Here is a 21,275-nt window from a genome sequence, read left to right as displayed (position 1 = left end):
CGTTCTATTGATACGGTTTGGCTATGTTATCAGAAAGAAGGAAAAATGTAGTAGAAATTGATGCAAAATTTTTCAATTATTGAAATCAATATATGTCGTACCGATTTTTCAAAATAAAATCATTTTTATAAAAATAACTAAAATTACTTGTGCATCGCTAGCCGGTATTTTTTTTGAGACATGAAATATTATATTATTTTTTTGATACATTTGTACCTCGAAGGCCCAAAAAAGCAATAATTTTGTCCATTAAAAGGGGGTTATGTCAAAATATTTTTATACGTCAAAACATACTCTGACATATCCAAATTTTTGTGTATCGTATTTCAAACTGTTTATTTCGATGGCTACCCTAAAGGATATACACAGTGTTTTCGTGAAGGAATTAGTGGAGTCCTCGAAACTGATACCTCACGCTGCATGCAGTGCTATACCGAGCGTTCTGTTCCTCGTGTCCGTTTTCCTGTTGCTTCATATTAGGTTTCATCAGTACGAAAACCTTTTCACCACATGGTATTCCAGGTTATACAAAGTAAGATAAATTACAAATATTTATTTAAAAAAAATGTAATTATAATATATGGCACATTTCGTTGTTTGCGCTTGTTAGTATTTTTTGTTTATGTTATGTTTATCTACTCAAATCTACTCAATCTAATCAAAATTCGATAAAAACGATTATTTGTATTTTTTATTTGAATTCTAATGATCCATTAAGCTAAATTTGAAACTATTTTGTGAAGTGAACGTCATAAACAAATAAATAATCAAATATTAATTAAGTAAATAATGAATTTACATTTAAATATAATGAAATAACTTTATATGATGTACTATGTTGTTCATTATACACTTTTTTCACTGAAATTAGTTATTGTTTTAGGAGCTTCTCTTCCACTGGACGTATTTTTATACGACGCGATTGTGGTTCTTATTTTTGAAATTATCCAAATGGTTTATACGAAGCCGAGATGGTATATCATCGGTAAATACAATATTGCTGCGATATAATAATTTTCAATTAATATATTTATGTTAGTTTAGTAAATACGTCTTTAATTTCAGGAAAATATTTATTATTTCAATGCGAACAAGTACGTATTGCCCTTCGTTATATTTTTCTTGGTGCTGGCGGTTTCACTAATACCATGTCTGATTTTGTTCGTCAAGTATTTAAACAGGGTTGTAATACCTAACTTTTTTCTTGGGTAAGTAAGATTATAAAAAAATCATTACAATATTTAAGTAATAAAATATGATTCAGATTTACAGTATTGCCATTTTTATTATACAGTGAGTTCAATCTTTATTGTTGATATATAAAGCTTTAAAAATTTCAGGTGTTATGTATCTTATATTCGTGATAAATTTTATTATATCTAGTATACAGCTCGTTTGAAAGGTGAGATTGCTTAGAAAATGAAGTTATTTTTTGTCAATTTTTTTTTCATTTACATTCTGGAGATTTCAGTACTAAATATGAAGCTTACTCCTTGATGGTTTAACATTGAAAATGAAAGGAATTATTCACTACGACCCTGCTGCTACTTTTTTTGTATAATTTATATAAAAAGCAGCGTAGCTATTATATAATGCAGCAAAAATCGTAACAACTAGCATTGATTATTCGGTGTTTTTCCCACACTTTGACTGGAGCTTTTTCAAAAGTAATACAATTGCCAGTAGATTTTTAAAATTCTTTAACTTATAGCATTTAACAGTTTGCCTAATGTGCAATAACTAACTGATGTATTTTGTATTATATAATTCCATATTAAACATCGTTTTAGTGAGTGATCCTGCTGCATGTCAGTGTTAAACCGCTTCTTGAGAAACTGGCGACAATTGAAGACAAATTTAAAGTCAAAACCATAAGAAATGGCATCAACGAATTATCTTATTCGCCAAATAAGTTTCCATGTGACTTTTTGCGGCAAAAATAAAATTACTGTTTAGTATTATCTAACTTGAATTAATCTGTAAAATGTTTCGAAAATTGGAAAGCTTGGTAAATAACAATTTCGTAATTCGAAATTCGAATTCAAATTTGTCATCAATAAAGAGTAAACGCATAATCCCAACACAGCACTTTGGGTTTATTAACTGCCATTGATAAGCCTATGAAGATAAAAAAGTATGTTCAGCTATATTTTTAGAAGTAATACAATTCTTCGATAAGTTTTGGCACGACGGTCTCGTTCATAAGCTGTAGAAAATATTAACAAAGCAACACACTGAATTATTAAAGTCTTATAACCAAAATGTTTTGGGTCAAACAACAGGAAACCTACTCTGCAAGAAAAGAGGCTAAAGAAAATACACCACGAGGAATTGTGTTGCGGTCAATTTCTTACCTACATTTACCTACTTTACACAAATGATATTCCACGAATGGTATATATCACGATAGAGATTCCTGAGAAGCATAGTACTCTATAGGATAGTACCTAGACACTATAGGACTTAGACTAGACTTCAGATACTGACTATCTCTTAGGAAATCAAGAGAATCTCAAGGCATCATGGGAAAAGACTCCATTCTTATGTTAATATCGAAGTATTGCAAGTCTTGAATAACAACAGAATAACACACAAGCTGAAAAGAATCAAACCATTTGATTTTTTTTGTGGGGTAGTGTAGTGAGGTACATTTAATAGAAATTAACACCCATATTTTGTTGCACAAATATTATTAGAATAGAAATATCAAGATTTTAAGCTATTTGTAAAGACAAATTGTAGGTTACTCGGCAAGGACTAATACATATTTTTTTACAAAAATTAACTGAATTTATTCTTTTTCAATCAGTGTTTAAAACGTATGTTATTTAATTATGCCTATTTGATGGTAATTTCAGAGTTGGTATAGAAGATCCATGGACCCACAGCGAGATAGGAACCGCTGGTCACTACTTAGAGCGACCGCCTCCACCAAATCACTATTATCCATACAACAAACACAATGTATCATACAGATCGAAGAGGTCATCCAGCGTGGACACGAACGTTTACCTCTTCAAGCAACCGTTCTCGTCCAGAACAAGTCGATCCGCCGAAGAATTACTCGATTAAATAAACCGGATAATAAGCGCGGGACCTTGGAAATAGAATAGAATAGGTTTTTTTTATCGAGCAAGAACATCTCGCTAAAAATAACACGTTAATAGCATTTACACATAGAAACATTTCTCTCACGGAAACGCGCAAACCCGATTGGTCCGGTCTAAGCGCTCCTGAAGGATGTGGGTGGGGCCAGGCCAACTCCACCCACAAGGAAACGCATCTTGTTTCATGGTCAATTAGGCAAATTAGTGAGGAAGAGGGTGAAGTGTCGGTACGTGTCTTGGAAAAGGGCGAGGAAATTTGCTGGTGAGATATGCCGAGGAAGCGGCGTTCGATTAGTTCGGAGGATTCGGACGATGAGTTCGACGATATCAGGCACCCGCAAAGGAATGCTGCCAATGCGAGGGAAAGAGCTAGGATGAGAGTGCTCAGCAAGGCGTTTTGTAGGTATGACAACGGTTATTTATATTTCATTTTATTTGAAATTGTGTTTCGCATTTTCCTTTTTTTACTTAATTACGCAGTACTTTCAATGAAATATGTTAGTTGATGTTTCTACTGCGTCATTACGAACGTATTTTGGGAGAATCAGAATAAAAATAATTTTCATTTTACTTCAAATGAATTAGAATTAGAATAAATAATGTTTTTTCTAATTTTTTTCTTTATAAATATATAGTCCTTTTAACTAGTAAGATAAGAACAATATAAATTCGTCTCCTTTTAGAGGGTCTGAATTATTAGTGATTTTTCATTATATTATATGTTATATACGATTATACGATATGCGATGTACGATAGATAAGTTTATATACGACACATTTTTCCTGACAAAAATATCTATCATTTTGTTTTTTATGTGATGCAAAAGTTGAAATAGAAGAACAAGTTAAGCAAATATCATAATTGCAAATTTATTAGTCTGTTTTCTTGTATAATAAACAAATATAGACCTCAGCTAAATAACAACATTTATTAGAAATTGTTTTTATATTACCAACAAAGCTCAGCTAACAAAGTCATCTTTGTTTCATTTGGCAATTTTCAGAACAGTCTGGATATGTTGCTCAATTACTGTGGTTACAAAATAGATAATATGGTACTACTAGTTGTTGGCGACTAACTTACAATCTCTCTTAACAGTAACATAAACTGGGTAGTTATCTAAGAAGACTCATTGAATGTAGCACTCTTTGGAGTTTTTATCATTTAGTGTGTGATACTACACAACTAACAGGTCAGTTGAAAAGTTCCCAGCCTACCATACTAAAACACATTTTTTTGGCAAAATTAGTTTTTTTTATTCAACATAATTTCTTTCAAGGGTTATACAGTGATTATAGCGACCCTACAATTTTACCATTTACGATACCATTTTTGTAGCACGATTTGTCCTTTGCCTCAAAATAGGCCTCAGTTTCGGCGATCACCTCTTCATTCGACGAAAATTTCTTCCCAGCGAGCATTCTTTTGAGATCTGAGAACAGAAAATAGTCGTCTGGAGGTCATATCTGGAGAATATGGTGGATGAGGAAGCAATACGAAGCTCGATTCATGAATTTTTGACATGGTGCATTGTCTTGGTGAAGCACCCCTTTCTTTTTTTTCAAATGCGGTCGTTTTTCGGCGATTTCGATCTTAAAACGGTCCAATAACGCTATGTAATAGTCGCTGTTGATGACCCTTCCCTTTTCAAGGTAGTCAATGAAAATTATTCTATGCGCATCCCAAACTACCTGCGCCATAACCTTGCCAGCCGACTGTTGCGTTTTCCCACGCTTTGGAGCGGGTTCATCGTGTGCAGTCCACTCGGATGACTGTCGATTGGACTTTGGAGTGTTTTGTGTGTTTTGGATGTTTTATCCATTGTCACATATTGACGCAAAAACTCGGGTTTATTACGCCTGATCATCTTCAAACACTACTCCGAATCATCAACTCGGCGTTGTTTTTGGCCAAAAGTGAGCTCGCGCAGCACCCACTTTGCACAGAGATTTCTCATACCCAAATATTCGTGAATGATATGATGCACACGTTCAGGTGACATCTTTAGTGTGTCTACTATTTCATTCAATTTCAATTTACGGTAATTCAAAATCATTTTGTGGATTTTTCAAATGTTTTAGTCGGTAACAACCCCTTTCGGGCGTCCACTGTCTTCGGTGATCATTTCCTCCCCTATCCAATCGTCCGGAAACTCGGAATCAAGTCAAGCTTTTGCTTTAACTGTATTTTGCCCCTTCAAAAAGCAATATTTTATCGACACGCGAAATTCCTTTTTATCCATTTTTTTCACAATAACAAAAGTTGCTTCACTCAAAATGCTATAATTCACAAACTAATGATCCGACAGCTGTCAAATTTATACACGCATCTTTTGAGGGTAAGGGCTAACTAAAAAACATATGGATTTAATTCTAGTAGCGCCATCTATGTGAGACCTCTTGATTCTGCTTCCTAGTTCAGTACTATCCTAGAGTTACAGCACTTCCGTGTTAACATGTGACTAGACCCTTTCTTCAATAAATGTTGCGAATCTCTTAATTGCCTGTATGACACTTACATTCCGAAAATGTCGATGTAAGTAATGATTTTTAGAGTATCTGGGGGGTGTACAACAATGTATTGTGCTGATATTGCTTCTCGTAGAACATCTCCATAACTGATTTATAGATTCATATAGGTTATAGTATTTGCTTCCACAGATAATATTGCTTGCTTATTTTCTTAAGAGAATAACCAATATATTCTCTAGTATTTTAATTCCAGTTTTTATCTTTTTGATATGCTCCTTTTAACAAAGTTTTGCATCAAAATTCAAGATTCAAATGCCAAGATACTTTTAACATTGTTACTGTATGGGATAATAGTGTTATTCATATTTATTAGTATATGAATAGTTTGGTTTTAGGAGTAATTAATATGCAGTGTTGTGGGTCCACTTATCTATATTATCACTTGCGTGTTACAGATTTTTGGTTACTTCTTTGATGTTGTCTTCATTAGTAAGTCTCGCAGTGTGATCAGCAAACGTAGCCATAGTAATATTTTCTATTTGTAGTATATCACATATATAGTAAAGTAGGGAAAGAACGGGACTAAAACTACTGCCCTGCGGTACATTTTTTTATTGCCGAGTAAAATTCTCCTTGTTTAACTAGAAACATCTTGGTTGAGATCAAGGAGTTTAAGAGTTCGGCGTATTGCTTCGGTAACATTTTATGAACTTTATACATGGCTCTCTTATGCTAGAGTTTATCGAAAGTTTTCGTTAGAAAATAGTAAAACGTAAAAATCAAGGTGTTGTTTATTATAAGTCCCTTTCACCCGGACAAATTATTCATAACAAATATTATTTGAGTGTTATAACACTTTCAATGCATTAAAAACTTTTATTTTATCTTTACAATAATTAACTTCTTTATATATCATTTATTCCTTATGACATTTTTATCAGTAGTTCAACTCACATTATTGTGTAACCCGTCTCTTTAATTGATTAAGCTTCGTCGGATTTTTGAATCGTTTCAAAACTCAAAAATAGTTATAATAAGAAAATAAAATCCTTGTCCACTTTATCCTATCAATATCCAATAATCTCTCAAACATTTTTTGTTTCGATAAAATAAGATGAAACTAAGACAAAACTGTTTGTTTATGATGTGACGACGATATGAATATATAATATATTTCGCTCATATCCATGGCTGATAATTTTGCTATGATATTTATATATTGTATAGACTGAAAACTACTTTACCATGGGTGCCTGCTGATACCAAGCTTTCGAAATTGGATACTTTACGACTAGCTACCAGTTATATTGCACATCTTCGCGCGGTGTTGATGGACCAGCCACCACCTAGTGATAATCATCACAAGCATCCTTTGACTTTGGTAAGTACATATCATTTTCTAATTATATATCACTTTTATTATAGAAAATCATGTTGTAGTTTTATGAAAACGATATACACCATGGGAAAATGGTAATAAACGTCAGTATTTAATGCTTAAACAAGTAAAAGTGAACTTTAGTTCGACCTCTCCTATATTTTATAAATATATTTTATAACAATGATAACAATAACTAAATTCAAAAATATATAAGAAAAGTAATGTTTTGTTGCTCATTATTATAACAACCAACATTTTGAGATATTAACTGTATTTTGTTTCCTTTTTTGGATAAATTAACTATCGAAATGTTTTTTTAAATCTTTAATTCCAAAACGTCTTTTCATGTCCAAGAATTTCGCAAATAATTGTATGTTTCTTCCTTGCATTTTAATATTTGGTGGCGACATTTTCATTTTTAATTACATTCCGTTTCCTTACAAACTTTAGGTTCATTTATTTCGTAAATGTCCCGAAATGTATTTATAATCGCGGTATAATGTGCCAAATGATTTTTCCTTAATTTAGTGTCTTAATTTTGTTTAACTCAGTATACCAATTTTAACCAAATGCTCATGTATATTCTGAGCGATTACACACATAAATCTTTCATACTCTACAATAAGATTTTGCTGCAGTTATTGTATATAAATTATATACTCACCTTAACTTCTTTCCATCCTCATCGCCCTGTCTAGAAAATGGCAGCATTGACTCATATTATATTCAGAAACTCTCATTCACGTGAATAACTAAGATGTTAATTTCCAATCTATCTAACATTGTTCACGATTCCATCATTTGTCAATTTCTTCTTCAATGTGTTTGATCGAGTTCATCCAAACTGAAGGGGTTATTTTTTTTCCAGCATGAAGAACAGTATATCTGCAATCCATTATCTTATCTTAACACTATATTTATTATCATCTTGCTATGAGTGACCGTTAGGTATATTGGTTTCATTCTGAAATATCCATGTCTCATCTAAAAACACAAATGGAAATAAGTTTTCCTTGATTTTATTATATACTTCTAAAAATTGTATTCTTTTAAAAGCAATGTCTGAAAGTTTATTAGATCTATTCGATACTTTTCAAACTAAGAGTTTCCTTTGAAATAATTGTGTTAAAGTATGTTTTATTGAAAAAACTACTGACTGCATTTTATACATTTGATATATTTAATCTCTAATGGGGTAACATCAAACTGATCTTGATTCATTACCCGCTTTTTATGAGGATGGTCTCTTTTCGCTGAATCCTTCAGTGACTGTGTTCATACTAATATTCAGTGCAGTTGCCATATTGCTGTTGTTTTGAAGAATTTTGCATACGTTTGACAACCGGGCGACTTTTCAACTCTGGTTCGGTTACATGTTTGAACTTATCAGACAGCCTTGTGTCTCGTTTTAACTAGAATAAAATAAGAAGGAAAATATTGTCTGACTCTAAAAAGAATTTACAAATTGCGACAGACAATATATTAAACATCTTGGTGATGTGAGTTCACTGTTATTTTGAATAGAATATACATATTATTTATGTAAATGCGTCGTAAAAGTCCGTGTAAAATGCAAACCATGTCTTTCTATGAGGCTTCGATATGCTTTGCTTATGTATATGCGAGAGGTATTTTTAATTTTTGTTTTTGATTTGGCCGGTTGATTTTTTTCTTTTTAATCGTCAATCGTCTCGCCGACGGAAACAAAGAAGAAACGCGATTTTTGTGCGTCGGCCGTTTATTTGAATTTCGGCCGCGAAACGTAAACAGCGTCGGAAAAATCGCCGTAAATTCCAACAGCTGGGCGCATTTGCCGGATCCCCAATTACGCGCGCCACTTCGGAGACATTCGAACCGTGTTTTGTTAGGCTGGTAGGTGCATCCTCTCCGTCGATCAGGCACTAAATTTATCCGGAAACGCTTCGGTTTATGATGGCACACCAAAATAAACGTCAATAAGTCGTAACTCGAACGTCAAACGAAAAAGGGAGCGGACACTTAACCGAAGAAAGTCACTTGATCCAATACAGACCATTACTTTTTTATCTCTAACATATTTTTATTGCATCTTACATTAGGTATTCTTAGTGCATAAATGTATTACTATTGTTCTGTTGTACTTGCATTAATAGAAAAGCAAGTTTTTAAATGAAAAATTAATTAAGCTAAATTTACTAGACTACTAATTAACTTAAGTTCTTTCCTCGTCTGGCACTTTTTCGATAGCTCTCATAGCGAATTACCGCTAAAGCCCTTTAATTTCTTTATTGTTGCTAATTCACTAGCATTGAGCTAGACTTTCTTGTGAATTAATGAAACACCTTACATTACACTATTTAATTTATTGGCGCTAATTACAATTCAAGTGAACCAATGCGATTTTTGATATGGGTCTTTTTATCTAGACTTCTCAGCTATGACATCACGAATTATCGCGAATTGTGAGTATAAGGAACTTAACGTGGACTACAGTTGAACGTGGGTTCCGAAATCACGGTCCCCGGCGCAGTGGCAAAGGCAGGACGGCCCTCCTACTGTTGCGATAGCCGCGGGTTCGAATCCTGCTGGGACATGGTCGTAAATGTATGTTTGTGATTGTTTAAAATTTGTGATGATCCCAGTCACGCCAGTAACCAGGCTGAGTAATACCGGATGTCTTCTGGGATGATTTATATCGCTAGGCTTTATGCCGAGGACTGTCGTTCGGAGCCCACGTTAAACAGTAGGTCCAGTCGAGATAAACCCTCGTTGGTACAAGGAAACTTTAAAAAATATATGAAAAACAATTTAATAAAAGTGTAACGCCACTAATTTTTTTCTCCTCCTTTGATATCTTTTTTAATTAAGTCTAGTAGAAATGTGGTTATAGTAATATTTGTTTGAATCTCTATTAAATGTTGACATATTTTCAATCACTACTAACAATTGCTACTGTTATTGGGATAGGACGGTCCTCTTACTGTTGCGATAGCCGCGGGTTCGAATTCTGCTGAGACATGGTCGTAAATTTATGTTTGTGATTGTTTAAAATTTGTTATTGTCCTAGGCAAGAGTGTAAAATCCGACAAGAAAAATGAGGCCAGTCACGCCAGTAATCAGGCTGGGTAAGACCGGATGTCTCTTGGGATGATTTCTAAAGTTGGTCACTCGCCAGTCGGTAGGCTGTGGTTCGGAGCCCACGTTAAATTATAGGTTCAGTCCAGATAAATCCATAGTTGGCAAATATCCCACAATATCCCCCTCAAAGTCTTCAATAGTGCATTTTTGCAGAAAACGGCATTGTACTAGGCATCACTCCTTGACTCTGAATGACCAACCAATTCCTGTTAAATAGAACGCAAAGTTTCTTGGTGTTTACTTCGACCAAACATTTACTTGGAAGGAGCATATATACAATTTGAGACAGGGAACCAATAGGGACTTAAACATACTTAAATTTATTGCTAATCGCGAAAACGGTCTCAACCAAGATACTATTCTACATGTTTATAAAACTATAATACGTCCCAAACTTTATTATGGAAGCTTTCTGTACAACACCTCTTGTACATCCTATCTACGAATGCTTGAAACAGTTCAAAATCATGCCCTGAGAGTGGCTCTTGGGCATGTAAATCTAGCCCAGTTGTTCTACAATGTCTTGCTGGTATTGAACCGCTTAAATATAGACGGTTGAAGCTAATTCTTAGAGCAGCCCACATATTTTGCTCCATACTAACAACCAACAAAATAATAAATCTGTCCATTAGGAGACCCATTGCACCATTATGTAGGGCCCAATCTTTCAAAGACCTGTTATTTAACTTTTTAGAGATGATCAACCTTAATACAGATAAACTTAACATCTCCAGCTTCACAAATCTCCCGCAAAGGATGTTTCCACCGCTGTCAACAGATAGATCTCTAACGATTCACAGCAAGGATAATTTTGGCCCTAGAATCTTCAAGGGCCTGTTTGGTCATCTTCTATCGCTTTATCCAAGCTACAAAGTTTTATACACACCGATGGTTCCAAATCGTCCAGGGGAGTGGGCGCAGCGGTTTTTGGATCCTCTAGAATAGAAACTTACAAGCTTCATAAACATTAGTCCATATTATCGGCAGAATTAACAGCCATCTGGAAGGTTCTACCGATTGTATTGGAGGTTGAGACTGGCGATTGGTTGATTTGTACTGATTCCCTGAGCTTTATCCTGGCAATTGAAAATGCAACTTTTAGACACACTATTATCGTTGGGTCTATAACATCTATCACAATGTTGTTGAACCGAAAAGAATAATATCAACTATTTGGGTCCTCAGTGATGTGGGCATAGATGGTAATGAGATAGCAAACAAAGCAGCTAAAGAAGCCACTTTAAATGGTAGATATATTTCTAGGTTTCCATATTATAAGGATCTATATCCCATTATTACGAATTGGAGTGGGACTGACTGGAGGGCGATAATAAATTGTGGTTTATTAAGCAAGACTTTTTTACTTCTATGACATTATCTACTAATAGGTATAAGCAGGTCATGTTAGATAGGCTAATGGTCTATCATTGTCAGTTCTCACATTCATATCTTATGACTGGCGATGTTCCTCCGTTGTGTGATTATTGTGGACTATTAAAAACAGTCCATCATGTTTTACAATCATGTCAGGCTCTACGGTCTATTCGAAATAGACTAACATACCTAGAAATCTGAAAACTATTTTCATTTCAAATCACATCGATAGAATATCTAATTATTTACATGAAATTCATTTACAATATTCTATCTAATTTCTTATCTCGCATTTAATTTTATTTTAGGGAAACCAAACTATTTTATATTTATAACCTTTACGTTATATTTTATCTACTGCTTTGGTTTCAATATATTAATATATTATGTATTATGAATTATAATTTTTTATACTGTTATTGTTTTATATATGTTTTTAAGTTAATTTTACTTATTTATTTATTTTTATATTCTATTTATCTATTGATATATTTTAAATGTATAATATTTATTTATGTCTTATCTCGTTTTATATATTGATTGATTATTATTTTATTTATACAATTTGTGTTTCTATCGTATATGATAAATGTTTATTCGGTTTTGATTTGGTTAACTAGACATACTTAATAATATATATCACAGTCCTAATGAAATAAATATACGTTTCGGTAACTAAATAACACGCCAATAACACAACAACACACACAACAGTGTCAATTTATTATTATAATTAAATTAATAAATAAAAAGATTTAAGTATAATCTTACAAACTCATCAGGTCCCTGGAACTCTCCGATCAAGTCTCAAATATTTGTGTATTTTTATAGTTTTAGAATATTTGGGACCGCCACTGTCCAGAGGTCACAGAAAAAATCTTGTAAATGTTGGGCACCTTTTAACGGTTGTCGTTCCAGATGACAAATTAATGGCGCAAATGTTTTGTATCTCTATCAGCACTTCCCCGCTTATTATTTATTTTCTATATTGGCACGAGCCTTTTGACAGACGCCATCTGAATGTTGTTCAGGCGATAATTAAAAGGGAAATATAATAGCTAAAAATATAAAATATTTTTATAAAAATAAAATTTTATTATTATTTTATCGGCATATATGTGTATTTATGTATAGAAATATTGACAAAATACTTAAAAATACTGTTATTATACAAATAATATTTTCTTCTTCTGAAAAATTTTTTTTTTTTTTTATTACTCTTCGTAAGTCCACAATCTGCCCTATTGGCAATAAGTATTTCTTCTGTTTATATTATATATACATGGCATGTAGAAAATCACTTCAATAAGCAATCTTCTGTATAAAATATTATCTTAATTAATTAGACTTATTCTAATGCTTATTCTAAACTCTACATATGTCCAGTAATCAGATCAGGTGGTGTTAAACGTTTTAGTCTACGCACTTCACTATCACGTCGCATATTTAGCTGATTAGCGAGTACATTGGGGTGCACTGACACTCTTTCGAAGTACTTCACACAAACACGTTGGATTACACTCGTTATAGGTTCTAGAGGAATATCGCGTTGTATCACTTTATTTGAAATATAGTACGGAGCATCAACAATGGCACGCAACACCTTATTTTGGAACCGTTGAATGATGGATATATTAGATTTGCTAGCGGTACCCCATAGTTGAATTCCATATGTCCAAATGGGCTTGAGTATAGACTCATACAGCAATACCTTGTTATCTAATGATAACTTGGATTTGCGCCCAATGAGCCAATACATTTGATATAATTTTAGTCCTAGTTGTTTCCGTTTAGAGAGTATGTGCTTTTTCCAGGTTAGGCGTCGATCTAAATGCATACCAAGATATTTAACATGCTCTGCTTGGGGGAGTTGACGATGATTGATATTCACTGGTGGACATGTTCTTCTACGCAGGGTAAACGTTATATGCGTGGATTTTGATTCATTGGCTTTAATGCGCCATGTCTTCAACCATAATTGTATTTGATCCAGGTGGGTTTGTAGGTTTATTGATGCTGTGACTGGATCTTCATGGGATGCTAAGATTGCTGTATCGTCTGCATATGTTGCCACAGTAGTTATTTTTGTGGTGGGCAGATCAGCCGTATACAGAAGATACAGTACTGGACCCAGTACACTACCTTGCGGAACTCCTGAATATATGGGATTTAATTCGGTATGTTCATCGCCTTGATTTACAATAAAATGTCTGTCAGTGAGATACGATTTTAATAGCTGATAGTCCGGATGAGGGAGAAGTTTCTTTAGTTTAACCTGCAAGCCCGTATGCCATACTTTGTCAAAAGCCTGAGATATGTCTAGGAAAGCAGCCGAACAATATCTTTTGGCATTTAGGTCAGCGTTTATTTGGTTTACAAGTCTATGCACTTGTTCTATAGTCCCATGCTTATTGCGAAAGCCAAACTGATGTTCTGGAATAATTTTTCTTTTTTCTATTATACAGTTTAGTTTTTTTATGTATAATTTCTCGAAAACTTTCGAGATTATTGGTAATAAACTTATAGGTCGGTAGGAGGTCACATCTTCTGGTATTTTTCCTGGTTTAAGTATCATTAATATTTTAGCTACTTTCCAGATACTAGGGAAATAATTAATTCGTAGCATAGCATTAAATATATATGTTAATAGTTTTATAGCCTTTTCTGATAGTTCTTTTAAAATTTTGCCAGTAATTAAGTCATAACCAGGAGCTTTTTTAATATTAATCTCTCTCATTATTGTATGTTTAACTTTTTTGACCGTTAATTTCTCGTGCGGTAAATCCATTTGAAATGGCGAATCTAGAAAGCTAGTAATTTTATTTTCGTCATCTTTATGTAGCTGAGACTGGAAAGGTTTAAAAACATTCTTTAAGTGTTTTGAGAAAATGTCGGCCTTCTCTTTATTGCTTCTCGCCCAATTATTTTCGCTTGTTTTAATAGGTGGGTTATGCTGCTGGGATCTCCTAAGCTTTTTTGTTGCTTTCCACAACGAATAGTCTGTAGCCTCAGTTGATGTCAAGTTTTCTAGGTATTCTTGAATGCCTTGGTTTTGTTCAATTTGAATTAGATCTCTCAGCTCTTTTATGGCCCTATTAAATTTTCTTTTATTCTCTTCAGTCCTTTGCTGTTGCCAATTTCGTCGTAACTTTCTTTTTTCTGCTATCTTTTTCTGTATTGTACATGATATATGTGTATTTTTTCTTGGAAATGTTTCACTGTTGGGAGTCGCGGAATATGCTGCCTCCTGTATATTTTTTGTAAGATTTATTGCTGCTATTTCTATATCCATTTCAGTTTGTAACGGTAAGTTTAGAGAGATATTTTGGTCTAAGTTTTCTCTAAATGAGGGCCAGTTAGTTCTATTATTGCACAGAGAAGGGGGTTTATCTTTGATGGTAATTTTTGAAGAAATTGTTACTATTATTGGTGAATGATCAGAAGACAGGTCGAAACATGATTCTGCCTGACACTTTTTTGGATCAATATTTTTTGTAATACAGAAATCTATTGTATCTGGTTTTTTATTTCTGTCTGAAGGCCAATATGTTGGTTCACCAGTAGAGATATGCTGTAAGTTATCTATCCTTATGGCTTTGAGCAGTTCTCTACCTTTTGAGGTTATTATTCTTGAACACCACATTAAATGTTTTGCATTATAATCTCCTCCTGCTATAAATCTATTACCTAGCGTACTGAAGAATTCTTGAAATTGTTCTGCCTTGTTGTTATGTTTGGGTGGGCAATAAATCGCAGAAATTGTTAATGGTCCATGGGCTTCCTCTATGGTTATACTGGTGGCTTGCAGGTAGTCTTTGCGGAATTTTTCTTTTTCGAAATGCTTTATATCATCTCGAATTATTATGGCTGTACCTCCATGTGCTTTATCATCAGGGTGATTTGTATGATAAATCTTATATTTAGGAACTTTCAGATAATTCTTGTCCGTAAAGTGTGTTTCGGAAACCATCATAATGTCAATATTTTGTTCATTTACGAACATTTTTAGTTCCCTGGCGTGTTGTTGGAGCCCATTGGCATTCCAGACGGCGATTTTGTAGCTACTGGTTTCAGGCATTAGGCAAGTTTGCTTACGACGGTTGTGAGTAGACCAAGCATCGTACTCATTTGATCCATTAGTTTAGCCATCATATTTTCTAATTTTGAGATGTTGCTAGTTTCAGTAGGTTGAGATATTGTCTCTAGTTTTTGTGCTGAACCATTTTCAACTATTTGGGCATAAGTTATGTCTGGTTGACTTGTTCTGGTGGGTAGTGGTAGATTGGTAGTAGTGGATTGTTTTTGTTGATGCCTTTTTTCCCTTAAGGCAGGATAGAGTTTCTGTTGTAGTTGCTTGTGAACTGCGCAACCCTTGTAGTTCGCTGGATGATTTCCATTACAGTTAACACATTTCACTTTTTCATCGCGAACTTTACGAGTACAATCTCCTGTCTTATGTTCTCCTGCACATTTTACGCATCTATATGATTTGCGACAGTAAGTCTTTGTGTGCCCGTGCGCTTGACATCTTGTGCATTGTGGTATAATTCTTTTTATATGTGGTGGTTCGCATTTAATAATATTATTTTCCAATTTGGTGATTTCATACACCGCCTTATTATTTCCATTAGGTTTTATGTCTATATAAAACATAGGCAGAGGTTTTTTTGTCGTGTGATGTCGTATATTGTGAATATTTACGACCTCGTGGCCTTTTTCAGCTAGTGCTACCTTGATGGTGTTAAAGTCCGTCCCGTGATGTAATCCTTTTAATACGAATTTAAATGTTCTCTCGGATTTTGGCCTGAATGTATGGTATTGGGTGTTTCTTTCATCTAATTCTTTTATAAGAACTTTAAAGTGATCCGCTTCGAACAATTGGATTTTAATTGTTTCATAGCTCACTGTTTTAATTGTGTAGTTCGTAGTAATGGTTTTCAATAAGTCATGGATGTTTTTTATTATTCCTACCTTATAGACTGTTATTGGTGGTGGTTTGGGAACAACTTTTTCAGGGCTTGGTTGTATGTTCTCTTCAATTTCTTCCGACAGGTTGCTAAAACTGTTTTTTGTCTCTATCGGTTTCTGCAACCAATAGTCACTGATTCTTGTTTGTTTCCTCGCGATTTCTTCTTCTGGACTTCTCAATCGTTTTTTGTTAATGACTGTAGTCCATTCTGATGGTGGAGTTTGCGTTATTGCTGTTTGTTCTAATCTTATATCAAAGTGTGCAGGTGATTTGGTTGAATCGCTATGGTTTGCCATTTTTTAATATTTTAATATTTTATTTAATTTACTTCCAGATGATAAAAAAAATAAAATAAATACATTGTTTATTTCACGCACTTCATTTTTCACTTACGTTATTTTAGCACTAGTTTTTTACTATAAATACTATAAATGAATTTCAAAAGGACTGTTGTAAAATAAGATGAAATAATTTTAAACACTAATAAAAATGAGATGCAGACCTTTTGTCTGGTCACGTAAACACGTATTCACTACACTTTAGGTCCACTGAGAGACGGATAGCCGCATCTGTTATGCGCTTTTAACACTCAATTAAATAACCGTAAAATACTGGGTTTTTTTAAAGAACGGTATCTTTTTATAGCTTGGACCGTATTGAAAATACGTCTTCACCCTACGAAGGTTGGAACTGAACTATGAAAAATTAATAAATATTTTATAAAAGGTCATATTTAAAAGTTTTTCTTAATTAATTATATTGTATATGCTTAGTACAGTCGTAATTTAGAAATTCGCTTATTGCTACAGTTCTGTTGTAGTTGCATTAATACACAAACTAAGTGAGTACGGGATTAAAACATCAGTATGTATTTCCTAAATTATGATAAAACTAGACTACTTAAGCTAAAGTTAAAAATACACGAAGATACTATAAAAATTCTTGTGGTTTGGCTCGCTTCAATCCTTTGATTTCATGCGTGTTGTCCAGTAGATGTATTGCTTTCATATTGCTTTGATTTAGCAAACTTATTTCAGACTTTAAGGATATTTAAAAGTGAAGAATACAATTATAAGACAACATCTTTATTGATATTAACAGTAATATCATAATTATAATTATTCTATAATGTATATAGTATTAGTTGATTCGAAATAATTCCAATTATGAACTCCCATCAATATCAGAGCGTCTTAAAATATGTATGTTGTTTTATATTTTTTGTTGAAAATGATACGGTAAAAATAAAAGGAAAAAACAACATTAAAGCCATATTCAAACTACACAGTTTGATGGCTTAAGTTAAGAGGTACAAGGTCCTCTGTGATACTGGTCACAATGGATAAAAATGGTTTTGAGATATATAAACACTAAAACAATCTAAGGGCTAAATAAGGGCTACAAGACCAATTTTATTCAGCATACCATTATCTCGGTTTTTTAATTATTCACCGGACCATGAAGGACAATTTGCGTTTGTTAAACAGGTCAATTGAAAAGTCCCCGATATGACACATAGACGGCGCTACTAGAATTAAAGCCGAACCCTTAAAAGAAGCGAGTATCAATTTGAAAGTCGGATCATTAGTTTATGAATTATAGCACTTTGTGTGAAGCAACTTTTGTTATTGTGAAAAAAAATGATAAAATGGAATTTTGCGTGTTGATAAATTATTGCTTTTTGAAGAGAAACGTACAGTTGAAGCAAAAACTTGGCTTGAGTTTTCGGACACTGAAAATCAACCATCAAGGATTGTTATGCTAACTATAGATGTGATGAAATGAGCACCAAAGACGGTGAGCGCACTGGACGACCAAAAGAGGTTGTTACTAACAAAACATTTGAAAAATCCACATAATGATTTTGAATGACCGTAAATTGAAACTGAATAAAACAGCAGATACTCAAAAGATATTAACTGAATGTGTACATCATATTATTCACGAATATTTGGGTATGAGAAAGCTCTGTACAAAGTGGGTGCCGCGCTAGCTCAGTTTTTCAGTATTTGAAGATGAGTAAGCGTAATAAACCCGAACATTTGCATCAATATGTGACAATAGATGAAACATGGCTCCATCATTTCACCCCGAAGTCCAATCGACAGTCATCCGAGTGGACTGCACACGATGAACCCGCTTGAAAGCGTGGGAAAACGTAACAGTCGGCTGGCAAGTTTATGGCGTCTGTATTTTGGGATGCACATGGAATAATTTTCAATGACTACCTTGAAAAAGGAAGGACTATCAACAGCGACTATTACATAGCGTTATTGGACCGTTTGAAGGATGAAATCACCGAAAAAAAGGGCGCATTGTAGAAAACAAAGGTGTTGCTTCACCAAGACAATGCACCGTGTCAAAAATCCATGAAAAAAAAAATTTTTGGAGATATAGTTGTTTTAGTGAGTCCATAACAATATATGTATTTTTATTGTTTTTGAAAAATTCGCAAATGTAAGAAATGGTAATTTGGCGAAACAAAATGTTTGACATTTTAATTTTGATATGATAGAAGAATATATAGAGCATGCTCATACCAAATTTCAAGTAAATCTGATTCGATTGTTATTAATTTTGTACTGTTTTTAAGGAATGATTGGATTTTTACAACATTTTTTTTTTAAATATCTTATGTAAATAATATATATTAGTTAAAATACTATTTATGGGTGTATAATTAGTACAATCATCGTCAACTTCCCCAAGCAGAGTATGTTAAATATCTTGGTATTGACTTAGATCGACGCCTAACCTGGAAAAAGCACGTACTGTCTAAACGGAAACAACTGGGACTAAAATTATATTAAATATATTGGCTCATCGGGTGCAAATCCAAGTTATCATTAGATAACAAGGTATTGCTGTATGAGTCTATACTCAAGCCCATTTGGGTTATGGAATCCAACTATGGGGTACTGCTAGCAAATCTAATATATCCATCATTCAACGGTTCCAAAATAAGGTGTTGCGTGCCATTGTTGATGCTCCGTACTATATTTCAAATAAAGTGATACAACGCGATATTCCTCTAGAACCTATAACGTGTGTAATTCAATGTGTTTGTGTAAAGTACTTCAAAGTGAAAGAGTGTCAGTGCGTCCCAATGTACTCGCTAATTAGCTAAATATACGACGTGATAGTGAAGTGCGTAGACTAAAACGTTTAACACCACCTGATCTGATTACTGGACATATATAGACTTTAGAATAAGCTTTAGAATAAGATTAATTAATTAAGATAATATTATTTTATACAGAAGATTGCTTAATGAAGTGTTTATCTACATGCCATGTATATATAATATAGACATAAAAATTCTTATTGCCAATGGGGCAGATTGTGGACTCACGAAGAGTAATCAAAAAAAAATTAATAAGACGTTGTTTGAAGGCAGTTAATTTGATAATGTGGATTGTTTTGGCAAAAAAAGCTTTTCCTTACTAGGCAATATAGATATAATTTTTAAATTTACTTTACAATAAAAATTAACATTGTTATTGTTTACTTTCATATGAGCTCTTGATGCTTACAATATAAGTAGAATGTTATAAGTTAATAAAAAAAACCGTTTTTTTTCAGACATGGCCTTTTAGTTTCCAAAAGTCGGAGCCGACAGATGGGACTTACCGCGACCAATCCAACCACAATACCCACCCTTGGGACGACATACCGCCTACTCAACACCCCGTCGTGCGAGATAAAGACATGACATATTATTATTAGCGCGGGACTAACCAAAAATCAACACCCAATATAATCCGTCTACCGAAGTATTATGTAATTTATCAATCGTAAATTATTCAGATGAACAAGAGATTATCCCACTTCTTTGCTCACTTCCTGAAACTTTCTCCTTAGGGTCGATGACGAACCGTTATCAGGTTACCCATGTCGAGAACTAATTGGTGTTAATTTATTTTTTTCTCCGTGTTCTACGGGATAAAGTTTCAGGGAATGTTGCGGATTAAAAACGCTTCCTAGGTGTGAAATAGTAGCACATTTATTTTGAAAAGACTTAAGCTTGACTTATGCGTGTGTTTTTGTTAAATTAGGTTATTATTTATTGCTTTATAAACGTTTTTCTTTCGATGTATTACTTTTATAATAATAAACATTATATTAGTTTTATTTGTTTGGGTTTTCGTTGCACTTTTATATTTTTTATCTTTCATAAAGTGTTGATTTTTTAATTTATTATCGCACTCGCCGTCAAAGATGTTCCACAAATAATAACCAGAGAGATTAATTAAGGACCGGTAAAATATTACAGGAATGGTGCAAAATTATTAACCATCATATTCAATATTATATTGTTAATAAATTATTTTCATAGCATCTGCAAAGTAGCCGAAATAATAACGGTTCTCAAACCAGGAAAACATCAGAAGATTTCCCCTTCTATCGGCCTATAAGTTTATTACCGATAATCTCAAAAGTTTTTTAGAAATTGTAAAGAGCCTAAATTATATAATAGAAAAAAGAAAGTTTACTCAGAACACTAATTTGGGTTTTATAATAAACATGGAATAATAAAAGAAGTGAATGAATGATGGAAATTTCAGTATTCCAACTCAAAAAGTTCCTACACAAGTAGCTTTAGGAATTAACCAACATCATAAATACCATCATGCAGCTGCAATATGTCCCAAAAATTTGGAAATATGCACACATAGTCGTGATTCTGAAAAAAATATTTTTCGCCTTCAGACAACAGGCCCATCAGCCTGTTTAGTTCAATGTCCAACACTGGTTCAGAGCCACACATTCATGTGCACATCAGACCACTAAATTGGTTGCAGAAATTTTACTGCGTTCCTTTTTGTCGGAGAGGTTATTTCAAGTAAAGATCGGT

At 33.5% G+C, this 21,275-nt stretch overlaps 2 protein-coding genes across 2 annotated transcripts; both read left to right on the top strand.

The window, feature by feature from the left end:
* The first annotated feature begins 295 nt into the window (after nucleotides 1–295).
* LOC143198534 (uncharacterized) lies at nucleotides 296–3,091 on the top strand. Its single transcript, XM_076407817.1, has 4 exons — nucleotides 296–532; nucleotides 884–985; nucleotides 1,066–1,208; nucleotides 2,859–3,091. The coding sequence occupies exons 1-4, from the start codon at nucleotides 344–346 to the stop codon at nucleotides 3,070–3,072; spliced, it is 648 nt and encodes a 215-aa protein (XP_076263932.1). The 5' UTR covers nucleotides 296–343; the 3' UTR covers nucleotides 3,073–3,091.
* Nucleotides 3,092–3,230: 139 nt separating this feature from the next.
* On the top strand, nucleotides 3,231–20,551 carry LOC143198535 (transcription factor 21). Its single transcript, XM_076407818.1, has 3 exons — nucleotides 3,231–3,510; nucleotides 6,807–6,960; nucleotides 20,003–20,551. Exons 1-3 carry the CDS (start codon nucleotides 3,377–3,379, stop codon nucleotides 20,144–20,146), a joined length of 432 nt encoding a protein of 143 aa, XP_076263933.1. The 5' UTR covers nucleotides 3,231–3,376; the 3' UTR covers nucleotides 20,147–20,551.
* The last annotated feature ends 724 nt before the right edge of the window (nucleotides 20,552–21,275 follow it).

The sequence above is a fragment of the Rhynchophorus ferrugineus genome, unplaced genomic scaffold (genome assembly GCF_030347505.1).
Source record: "Rhynchophorus ferrugineus isolate W39M unplaced genomic scaffold, kcgeb_rfMv2 rfM6, whole genome shotgun sequence".
Classification (NCBI taxonomy): domain Eukaryota; kingdom Metazoa; phylum Arthropoda; class Insecta; order Coleoptera; family Curculionidae; genus Rhynchophorus; species Rhynchophorus ferrugineus.
The sequence above is the reverse complement of the archived record's forward strand: the minus strand, read 5'-3'. Positions and strand labels throughout refer to the sequence as shown.